This window comes from Camarhynchus parvulus, chromosome 3 (genome assembly GCF_901933205.1).
Source record: "Camarhynchus parvulus chromosome 3, STF_HiC, whole genome shotgun sequence".
NCBI classification, from domain to species: Eukaryota; Metazoa; Chordata; class Aves; order Passeriformes; family Thraupidae; genus Camarhynchus; species Camarhynchus parvulus.
The window spans coordinates 102,118,776-102,131,128 of NC_044573.1; the positions used below are offsets into that span (position 1 = coordinate 102,118,776).

The 12,353-nt window shown below is 39.0% G+C and overlaps 1 protein-coding gene across 1 annotated transcript; it reads left to right on the forward strand.

Moving 5' to 3' along the window:
• Positions 1 to 426: 426 nt before the first annotated feature.
• FHL5 (four and a half LIM domains 5) lies at positions 427 to 9,010 on the forward strand. The gene is made up of 5 exons (XM_030945833.1): positions 427 to 585; positions 2,861 to 3,035; positions 5,285 to 5,454; positions 7,491 to 7,677; positions 8,859 to 9,010. Exons 1-5 carry the CDS (start codon positions 427 to 429, stop codon positions 9,008 to 9,010), a joined length of 843 nt encoding a protein of 280 aa, XP_030801693.1.
• Positions 9,011 to 12,353: the final 3,343 nt, after the last annotated feature.

Genomic DNA, 12,353 nt, shown 5'->3' on the forward strand with positions numbered 1-12,353 from the left:
TTGGCCTTTTAACTCCTCAGTGGGTTTCATTTCTGAATTATTGCTTCTATCTCCATTACCCAATTTCTGGATGAGGTATATCTCAGAATCCAGTACATAATGCTTATAATGCCAGCAGTTTTATGTAGAGAATGTGAAGTTGGCTTCATTTTCAGGTGTCTGACCTGAAACAGTGTTAGAATAAGCTGAAGCAGCCCTCTTGCTCCCCATCATGTAGGTGATACAATTCACAGTATATGTTGTTAAAGGCTACCATTTTATTGTTGAACAAGCCAGCATTAAGAAATCCAGGGCACTGCAAATGACCAGGAAATGCCTGTCCAACTCTCACAAGTAATGCAGCATTATTAGTCTTTGAGCAAACATCAGGCACTGAATTGCCCAATTTTCCCATCTTTTGCAGAGCACGTGGAGGGCCCCGGCAGGATGACCAGCAGCCACATGGATTGCCATTTCTGCCTGCAGTCTCTCCGTGGCAGGAAATATGCACTAAGAGATGAGAATGCTTACTGTGTCCCGTGTTATGACAGCCTGTACGCCAACCCCTGCGAAGAGTGCAAGCAGCCCATAGAGTGCAGCTCCAAGGTAAAGATTTAGCTTGCACTTTTTGTTCCTTGTTAAATTATACACAAATCCAATTTCTTTAGTGGTAGATGTGATACCCACCCCTTTGCATATCCCTGTATCACTGAAGAGACTTGAGCATAGCTGTCGTACATTCACACACAGCAGAGTGAAACAGTGCTATTTTCCCTGAATAGGAAAGCTCTGGGGTCAAAGATGAGGAAATCTGCACATGCATATACCCAAGCACACAGTAAGGCTGTGTGGACCTCAGCTGGGCTCCATCCTTCACCTCCAGCCACTCACTGGCTGCAGAGGCTGCACAGTGCTGGGGAAGTGATAGGGTGGGTGGTGTAATTCAGTGTATCAGGTTGATTGACATCTTGGAATTTCTGAGATGCGTTCATTGAAAAAATATTTTGAGTAAATTACTTTTACTGTAGGTGTTGACAAGCAGATGCCAAGCTGAGAAGACAACATGTTTATAGTTTTCATATTCTCTCTCTTTCTTTTGGAAATGAAAGGATTTTTTATTTCTGCTTAATTCCATGCTTATCTTGCTCATCTCACAGATGGTGTATTAGTGGTTGTGTTTCTGACCTTGTCTTTCCTTTCACCTCTCCATTTTTTACAATATTAATTAATAATTCAAGTTCCTCTGTGGTCTTTGACAGGATTTCTAGTAACCCATACTTCAATTTAGAGGACGTATACTTGACATTGAATTTTAAGGTCAAATGAAACCTATCAAAAAGCATTTGTTTTGCCAAGTCCAGTGTGTACTGGCCACCTTCTCCCCATGCTCTCTTTGCCTATGTTCCTTAGAAATAAAAGGACAGAAAGATATTAAAACAAACCTCTTGGAAGGCTTTCCCAGCCCAAGCACTTCAAGGGACATAGTCTGCATACAGGAATCATCCAAGGAAAATGCTGATTTGGATGAAGACACTCCTCAAAGTCTCAGCATTTCACCCACATTAATGTTGAACACGTAGCACCAGTCAGATTCACCAGAACACATGCTTTGAGTTCACTTAATTTCACCTTTAAAATTAAAAATTAAATCAGTGACAGGATTACTATTGTTGAAGATCATAAACAAAAAGCCATGTCTTTGGACTGAGCGGAAGGAAAAAATAGGAGAAAAAAAGCAGACGTGGTAAGAAAGGAGTGCACCTAGCTAGAGACATCTAGAAAAGTGGCACACAGAGATCTACAGCTGATTGTCTCAGCTCTCCCAGGGGGTTAGAGCTTGGGTTTTTTCCTCTACTCCTCACCCAGTCTTTTGCCTCGGGCTGCTCTGGGCTGACAGCCTAGTTCCTGCAAGGTTCAGGGTGCTAACTAAAGCAAATGAAAGTGCTGAGTGCTCAGCACCTAATGAAACAAAGCATAGTATTTCTTTTATTTTTAGCTCTTTAAAAGGCAGGGACATAATCAAGGAGAACAATGAGATTGGATTTGTGCCCTTTTATGTTTCTTACTCATAAAAGAGCCCTGGAAGAGTTTATTTTTTAAGCTGGGAAGTTTTTTTGGAGATGCATTTTTCCCTTGCTTTTCTAACTGTGGGAAATTAAATCTGCTGTTTGGTCTTTTTTTGAATTCTTAGTCAGGATGTCATACATATATATTGTTATCTCTTTCGTATACATATATATTGTTAGCTCTTTCATCCCTTAAGCCCACTGACTCTTAAACTTTTTTCTGTCAAATTTTCAGGAGGATTTATATCAGATGTAAACAAAAACAATGACTTTTTTTTTTTAATATTACTAATATTAACTTTGTTCTCAATGAGATTTTAATTGCTTGTTTTCTGACAGCTATTAGAATTATGTCATGTCAGCTGGAAGAAGAAATAGTAGCATTGAAAATACATAAGGTTCACTTCAAATTCTACAGAATATGAGCTTCCTCTCCAGTGGTCTGTGCACATTAAAAATGTTAATCACTTGTTTCTCCTTGAAAGACAACTGTAACATATACCGTGATTCTTCCAATAAAAACATACCTCTGTGTTACGTAAGGTAGGACATTCCGCCAAAGCAGCTCCCAATGGCCTCTGAAAGAGATCTACACAACAGTCACAATGTCACAACAGTGACATTGAGCACCTGCACCTTTCCTGAGCACACTTCTGGTTGGATCCGCCACTGCAATGCTCTTCCTTTTTCGTTTTAGTTCTGGAAGGAACTGAAGGATAAAAGCACTGTAAATAAATGCTCTCATTAACATGTGAGATTTCTGATTAAGCACTGTAAATAAATGTTTTCACTAACATGAACTTACTTTCTCCAAGGATCTGGCCTACAAAGGCCGCCACTGGCATGAGGGGTGCTTCAGGTGTGCCAAGTGCAGTCGCTCACTTGTGGAGAAACCATTTGCTGCCAAGGACGAGGTCTTGCTGTGTACTGAGTGCTACTCTGATGATTATTCATCCAAGTGTTTTCACTGCCAGAAGACCATTATGCCTGGTAAGACAACAGGGGTCCTTTGCTGAGAAATGGAACCACATTTTTAATGATACCCTCCTCCTGGAATACCCAAGCTACGAGGTCCTTGACTTTCAGAACAGCTTGGAGGTGACTACTCTTCCTTTGTGTGTAGCATTCTCCCAGCAGAGGAGAGAAGGCAGGCAGACACTTCTGATCTACCACTGAGAGGTCTTATGAATCCTTATAAAAATATTAAGAGTTCAATGTAGGGTAAAATGTGTTCATGTGATGTCCTTGATTCCGTTGCAGTTCTTAGGAAGCATATCCTGCTGTGAGCATAGGTAGACAAACTGAGCTATTGTAAGCAGAAGTGCCACATTAGACAAGTCATCTGCATGTTTTCCACATTGATCAGACCCTGTGCTTGTGTTCTTCATACAAGTGCTTTCACTCAGAAATATGTTTTGTTTAAATTGTCAAAACATGACAATTTGCTTTCAAATCATTAGCAGCATTTTTACTAAAATGAATACAAGTCCATTTTACAATATTGTCCATGTTTACAATAGGCTTACTTCCTGCCATTAGCACTCTTGAAAATTCTGCACTTTCCACTAAGCTGCTTCTCAGCTTTTGATTGTGTCTGTTCAGGACACACTCTAGACTTTTCATTTCTACCACATCAGTAAAGCTCATACAGCAGAGTATGACCCAAAAGCTGCCTCTTCACACGCATCTCAGAGAAGCCACAGCACCATTTGTTGCAAAAGGAAGCTGCTTGCTTAGGAAAGTGACTCCCTAGCTTTTGGAACAGAGAATGTCAGTAAATTTGGCAGTGACGTTAGAATTTTATTTTTCAGTATATCTTAATGCCAAACAGTAAGATCCAGGCTGTGCAAAATTAGTCTTACTATTGGTACTAGATTACTCAGGTTGTATTCAACCTGTAACACTAGTTTGTGTTTTTACAGTTTATTTCCTTTTCATTACAAGTAAAATCTGCATTAGTGGAAACAAATATTGTAAAAATACAGCTGTGTTCATTTAAAGAATTATAAACTACTTGAATTGTACATAGTTTTCAAAAATCTTGTCAAATAGGCACACCTCCCTAGATGTGATCAAAAAAGTGCCAGAATACACTCAGGTTTGCATTATTATCTTCTGGTGTAAATCCATGCTGTTTGTTTTGTCAGAGAGTCTAAATCCTTGCAGCAAGTGCCCGAAGGTGTGACAAACAGTGCAACAGAGGCATGGAATGCCAGCCAGTCTCTGTATCATTAACTTCCTTCTCATCAGCTTGCTAGCTCTGTATTGAAAAGACCTAGTTGAGAAAGACAGTGAAATTGGCCTTCTGATCACTGGGATGAAGCTGCAAACCTTTTGTGTCTAAATACAATCAGTAGTTTCTCCACTGGCCCCACAGTTCAGGAAACAGGTGCAGTGGGATTAATCAGTTATAGCAGCAATCCTCTTCTTCATGTGGAAAGGATGAAAAGCGCCTTGCACATCTCTGTGCAGTCTTATGCTACCTACAGATAGAAGTTGAGGATGGAGATCCACTGGAAAAGCTGCTCCCAGATATATGCACATATCTTGGACTTATGTTGCTATGTCAAGATAAGACGCCTGTACATAGTGATAAAAGCTCTGAGACTCCTCTGACAAACATTTAACTGAGCAACTTTCTGTCCTTGTGCTGTATCAATAGCATCTAGTTAAACATGATAAAAAGAATTGTTGGTCTAGGACAGAAATTGTGAGCTATAGGAGAAGGCAGCATAATGTGCTTTATCACAGAAAAAATATTTACTTTTAGTTGCTAATTTAAGCTGATTAAGATAAATAATGCATTTATAAGTGAAGGAGCCTTAGTTTAAGAAAGATAGAAGACAGGACAATAATAAATGTACTAAACATCCAACAAATTAATTTTTAATTTATAAAATTGTTGTGTACATGAACATTATCACTGAGTTGGCTGGTTTGAGAGAAATTGATCAATTCAAGCATAATCACAAAGAAACCCCAAAAGATTCATATAAGAACAGACTCTCAAAATCACAGCTTAGGAAAGTCAGCACATCTTTTGCCAGATGAATATATGGCACTGAATGCGTTCTTGAAATTTGAAATGAATTCTTAGAAGCTCTATTAAATTGAAGATAACTGTTTTCTTGGGTAATCCAATGCTGAGCTAGAAGGTTCAAAACCAAGAGCATTCCCAACATTTAAAACTTATATTAAAAGGCTATATCTGAGAGGATTGTTTATTTTTGTTTTTTCAGGTTCACGTAAAATGGAATTTAAGGGAAGTTCCTGGCATGAATCCTGTTTTGTTTGCCAGTATTGTCAGCAACCATTGGGAACAAAACCATTAATCACCAAAGACAATGAGAATTATTGTGTGCCCTGTTTTGAGAAGCAATTTGCTCACCATTGCTATGCTTGCAAAAAGGTAATTAAACACATAATACAAAAAAATGCCCTAGTGAGGCAATATCTCATGGGAGAAAGGGCTGGATCATGTGAAATGTGTGGTGAACTAAGAGTAAGATCAGGATCTTCCCAATGACACTGGACACTGAAAGGCAACTGTGGCAGTGTCTGCTGTCCACTCTTGTTAATCTAAGATTGATTATATCTGAAATAATCTTATTTGCCAAAACAAATGCTTTGGGCTTCTTTAGTTATTGATTGTGATTTTTAGCAAAGGTTAAATGGAAAGTTATATAAAACCCTTCTTTCCTGAAAATCTCTGCTTTTGCCTTTGTAAACATACCTCTCTTTCCATCATTTTTCAGATGTATTCATATGCATAATTAGCCACCTGAACTGAGCAAATCATCCACAATCTTGGCTACTTTTTCTTGAGATGTATCAGGCAATTAGCAGGTCAAGTAACATTCAATTGTGATAACACTAGTCAGGAGTGTTATCCTGATGCAATATGTGATGATACCCTTGTGGGTACCAGAAAGCTTGATTTGATTTCTTTTTTCCCCCAAGCACAGATAAATCAATTCTTCCCTCCTTTGATTTCTCATGTTTTAGGATTTTCTCTTGTTGATGAAAATACTCAAAGCATCACACTATTCTAGTGTGATACTTACCTCTAGAGAAATGTTTTAAGCTGTTTTTTAGGCCAGAATTTTACTTATTCTTCAGTACCTGCATCACTCTGGAAGCTTTTTTTTTCCCCCCACTTTATCAAATAACTTATAATTCCCTGTAGTTATGTAATGATTACCTGTAAATCTCTACCTCTAACAAAAGCTTTTAATTTCAGGAAAATATGCTGCCTACTTTTTTCTTCAGTAGCTAAACTTTAGAAAGTACTTTTATATATCCCCAAGTCTCTACATCTAGACTTTAACTTGCATTAAATGAACACATGGCAATTATAGTAATTATGCTCAGTGTTTATTACAGGCATTGATATTAGCACCACCTACATGAAATAATCAGGATTTGCTTCTTAAATATTCTAGGAATGCAAATAGTCCCCCCACATAATAGCTAAAATAATTTTATTTCTGAATTTAGATTTTTAGATTTTAATGAAAAAGCAAACATAACCACAAAATAGCCCAAAAACTAGAATGTGAAAGGCATTGGAAACTATTTAAATCTCTTTATTGCTTGACATGAGCCCATATTATTCTTGATTTTCCTGAAACTGTGTTCCCCAGGGAAATTTGATGGTACCACTATTTTTGCTTAAGTTTCTTCAAATTTTACTCCTCCTGTTCCAACATTATTCATTTATTCACTCATTCATCAATTCCCTGTCATGCATGTGACTTGATGGTAGAAACACTATCTTACAGCTCATCTTTATAGAAATTTCTCTGTACAGTCTCTCACAAATTCTGTGAAACCAGCTCTTTGCCACACATATGGGACCCACAGAACAACTGGAAACTTCCCTCTTCAGAAATAACCAGTGAAGAGCTGTGAATGTATTGCTGGCAAAGAGAAGCTGATGACGTTGATAAACCTGATTTTTTTTCTTCTTCTGACTGTGTAGATCTCATTTCTGTTGTACTTCTGTTTCATTACTGTCTTTCTTATTTAAAATATTGTTGCACTAGAGAGACAGCAAAATCCTGGTTGGAGATTAACTATTATCTCAGCATCGGTTCTCTCGCCCACTGCCTATCACTGAGAATTTCTCTTCTGAGAGCATGCCTGATTATAAACACTTATCTACAGTGTAATAGAAAAATTTCATTTAAAGATAACATATTTATTACAAATTATGAGGTTGTATTGTGGTAGAAAATTGAAAATAACAAATCAGTAGCATATGGAATTCAACTGCAGATTAGTTAAATGGATAATCCAGATGAAAAAAGTTGATGTGACCACACTTTCTTCTCTTGTTCATGTTGGAAGAGAGAAAACAAGTGGAAGTACTTATGAAGGATTGGAAAATCCTTCATGATTCACACCTTTGTTTCTTTGCTCTGCCCTTGTTTGTCAATGCATTAGATTATAACTTCTGGAGGAGTGGCCTACCATGACCAGCCTTGGCATAAAGAGTGCTTTGTGTGTGCTGTGTGTAACACTCAGCTGTCTGGACAAAGATTCATTTCCAAAGATGACTACCCATACTGTGTTGACTGTTTCAGCAAATTTCATGCCAAGAAGTGTGCTGCTTGCAAGAAACCTATTGCAGGTGAGTCTCATCTTCTAGAGGGGACCAGACAGAAATGAATCATCAGTCTCCTCTCAAAGAAGACTTTCACTTTAGAAAAAAACCCATTAAAATTACTCCCATCATAATGAAACACTGAAGGAGTTAACTATCAGAGAGACTCTCTCTGTGTCACATGTCCTGTGTCTTGCTAGGACATACTGATCACACATGTTCTCTAACAGTGAGGAGTGGTTTTATGTGCCCAAAGGCATTGCTTGATGTAGTGTTTTCTGTAGAAAATTCCTCCTTAAGAATATTTTAAAAGGTGTACACACAAGCCCCTCTGTGATTTCTTCAGTTTTGTTTTTAAATGCAAATGTGATCAAACTGAACACAGATTAACTGCCTGCTGGTAAGGCACACCTGTCAAATTAGAAAGCTTGCCAAATGCAGCAGAGCTCTATTTCATGAATCCTTGTATACTTATATATGATTTATAATTAGACATATATGTCACTGGTCTATGATAGCTGGAGTTTTCTGAGAGCATTTGCTGGTGTTCTGCACTTTAATCCTATGATGTGTGGATTCAGCTGTTGAAAAGTACTTCCTGATTCTTACAGGTGCATGCTGCATATGTCATTGGACAAAGAAGTAAATGAATACCCAATCCTATCTACATGATTTAAAAAATACCCAAACTACAAAACAACAGCAACAAAAAAAGCATCAAAACTATTCAAATTCCCCCAGTCTTCAAGATTTTATTTCAGATAATCCCGTTCTCTGGTAATTTCTAGGAATCCCGTTCTCTGGTAATTTCCAAATGAATCCATCTTGAAGAAACTTAATTATGAGATTTCATTCAGAGTTGTATAGAAACTATACAAATATTGCAAATAACTTCCATGAGAGTTTGTTGGGAAGATCACCAAGCCTGAATGTACATTCTGATAAACCCACTGTGTTCAGATCTCATAATGGGATTTGCAAGCAGCTTGTGGCTTTGCTTGAAATATTTCCCACTGTTTAAATTTTAAAGATATTTTTCAATTCAGCCAAAAAAGAATATTTCACACTATGGATTTTTGTTCATTTTTCCGTTCGCTGTATGAATGACAACCTGATCACACATCAGAAAGTCATCTGTTGCGTTACGGAACCATGTCCAGAAATACTGGATTCAGATCTTCTTTTTTCTTTTTCATACTCTCTTTCAGCTCTTGGAGGTGCCAAATACATCTCATTTGAGGAGCGCCAGTGGCACGGGGAATGTTTTAGCTGCACGAAATGCTCCATCTCCCTGGTGGGCCAGGAATTCCTCACTCAGCAGGATGACATCCTTTGCCACAAATGTGGCTCTGCTTCATAGTTCTGTGGAAAGCTGTACAGCTGCAGTATTCTCACTCTGTAGCAAGGTAGTTCATTGGTCTGCTGTAAGAAAACCAGATAGAAGGTACTAGAGTTATTCAGTTATTCAAGTAACTTTCCAACAGCAGTTTAATGCAGTCAGAGTTCTCAACTGTTTATAAACAAACATTAAACAAATGCCCCATACTGGTTAATAAAACAATGTAGAAAAGATTTCTATATATTTTAAGCCTAACTCAAGTATGTTTTCCTTGTAACACACTGCACTCTGCTGTTAGAAGCTTAAAAATTTATCTTTTATCACCTCTGAACCAAGAAGGATTGTGAAACATCTGTTTGGCATATGAATAATGATGAGGCATTAGCACTGATGCACAGATGCAGATCTTGGTACAGAAAGCTTGGAACAAGCATTTTTCTCTTGGATCATAACATTGAAGAAAACACCTTGTAAATACGATATTCTTTCATACTTTGGGCAAAAAAGATGCTGACAAAGCAGGCAGAAATTGTGAGCAGGAGATGCTTTCACATTGAGGAGTGCAGTCAGAAAGGCCCATTCCAAGGGCCAATTCAATGGGAAAAAGGACACTTCCCTTCCCTTACTGGGATTGCTACCTGAAGAAGTCACCCAAAACACTACAGCACAGATCCTTTCCCAAAACTGGGTAACTGTACTTAATTTTTTAGGCATAGCTGCTCTAGAACATAAATAAACCCATATTTTCAGCTACTGCAAGAGGTAAGGAATGACCAAGATTGAATAGTGCTGATGTACTTTTTCCCATAACGAATATGCCTTAAGACTTTGTTTCCACTGTTTTTGCTATACCTTCAATACAGGCCTAAAATATACTTTTTTATTAGTTGACTGAAGAGCCCACTCACAGTGGTCCATTTAACCTCGTACTTCATTCAAAACTGCTTTGCCAGCAACTGAAGCCCTGTTAAGGACTGTACCTGTTTGGTCTTTGATTCACAGTTCAGTCCTCTGCTTGTAAATTCCTGCTTGTGGACAGCAGGCTATCAACTCTCCAGAACTAATTCCTGATTCATTTCACCATTAGCCACATGTGTTTTTTAACAGTATGCCAAGAATTAGTAATTGTCATTGCAATTACCAAGAGCCAGGCAGCTCTTGGTTGTAGTACAGGGCCTTAGTTTCCAAGTAGCCAGCTTTATATCTGCTTGCTGAGCTCCAGCACTCAAATATCTACTATTAAAGGTCATCCAGAACGGAGTTACAAACACCTATCTATCTGCCCCCTTCTTCCACAGTGTGTGTTGCAGTGGCCTGTTTCCTGTACTGGGCCATTGTGGATGCAGTAGTGATGTTAGGAATGGCAGGTTCTGCCCTGTCCAGCAGAGTCTGAGTCCTCAACTCAGATGTCTCTAAGTCATCCTTCTTCAGACTCTGACCTGGAGTGCGTAGAGTTATTTGGCTGACTTGAGTGCCCTTTATTCATATTGAAGACAGCCATTATTTTAGGTAGAAAAGTGGAAAAAAAAGGAAGAATATGTGTGCATGGCTAAGCCAGAGCCAAAGAGCAGTGGCATAAAATCAATATGGATAATGACTGACCAATGAGTACATAGAAGTGTGTTGTCAGTCGATAAAATATTGATCTTTTGCTCTATGTGGTGTTAATTTTTGGTTTTCATTTTCTTCTTTCGTGGCAGCTTTTATTGCAGTCTAGAGTTTGATTAGTTTATGTTTTTTCATTTTATCCCAGCTGCTTCCTTTTCTATTTACACATCTCCCATGGCTGACACAGGTTCTTGGTAAGGCTTAGATTCCCATAAATAGAATATGCTTCATTGCCTTATATATATAAATATATATATATATACACACAAAACATAGTGGTTCACAGTTATGTATGATGTTCTAAAAATTTACACCGAGATATCAGAGATAAGTAAATGTTAATGGTCTTAAATTTTTAAATTAAAATGATGAATCACAATATTCAGGCTTGTCTGTGGGGTGTACATTTTGTTTCTTTGTGTGAAATTACATTCAGCACATCTCAAGAATGTAGTTTGGGCCCTTTATTCAGTCTCCTCTGAAGAATCATACATCTTAATTACAAATTGATGCAGGAATTACCAGGCAGCCTCCTAAGACATGAGAGAGTCACAGGTCAGACACACTGATCATGATAATCCCAGTCTTCCAGCCTTAACATTTAGGAAAATTAAATTCTTCTCTGACTCATCAACTAATTATATTTTTTAGAAATACCAACTGAATTATTTATTTCTTCTCCAGTAAATACAGTACAGTCAAACCTGACACTGATCATTTTCACTTCAGAAAAATAGTAAGAAATAAATGTGATTGCTATAAATAGAATAGAAGTTGTATCAGATACAAATTGTAATTTTCCTAGTGTCTGTCACCAGCTACCAATACCTAAGTATAAGTACAGTGATACTCTGGTGGTGGGCTGACCCTGGCTGGGCACCAGGTGCCCATGAAAGGCCCTCTGTCACTCCCCTCTGCAGTTGGACAGAGGAGAAGAAACACTACTCAAGGTTTGTGGGTGTAGGTAAGGAGAAGAGAGACATCTCTCAGCAATTACTGTGACAGCAGAACCGTCTTGACTTGGGAAAAAGAAATTTATTACCAATCAAATCAGAGTGAATAATGAGAAATAAAACAATATTTTAAAACCATTTTTTTCCCAACCCTCCTTTCTTTTCGGGCTTAACTTCACTTCTGAATTCTCTACCTGCTTCCCCTCCAGTGATGCAGGGGAACAGGAAATGGGGGCTGTGGTCAGTTCATCACACATTGCGTCTGTTGTTCCTTCCTCCTCAGCAGGAGAGCTCCTCACGCTCTTTCCCTGCCGCAGCATTGGAGGGAATGCCATGGGAGACAGTCCTCCATGAACTGCTCCAATTGGAGCGCCTCCCACAGGCTACAGTTCTTCAAACACTGCTCCTGTGTGGGATCCCTCACATGGAGTGCATCCCTTCAGCAAGAGACTGCTCCAGTGGGTCTCCCATGGGGTCACAAGTCCTGCCAGCAAACCTGCTCCAGTGTGGGCTCCTCTCTCCACAGGTCTACAAGCCCTGCCAGGAGTCTGCTCCAGCACAGGCTCCCCACAGGGTCACAGTCTCCTTCGGGCACCATGTCTCTGGCATGGGATTCTCCAGGGGCAGAAGGCAGATACCAGCTCCACCATGGACCTCCATGTGTTGCAGGGGAGTCTGCTCTGGCACCTGGAGCATCTCCTCCCCCTTCATCTTCACTGACCTTGGTGACCTTGGTGTCTCTCACATGTTCTCACTCTTCTCTTTGGCTGCTGTTTCCACAGCCCTTCTCCTTCCTCCCCTCC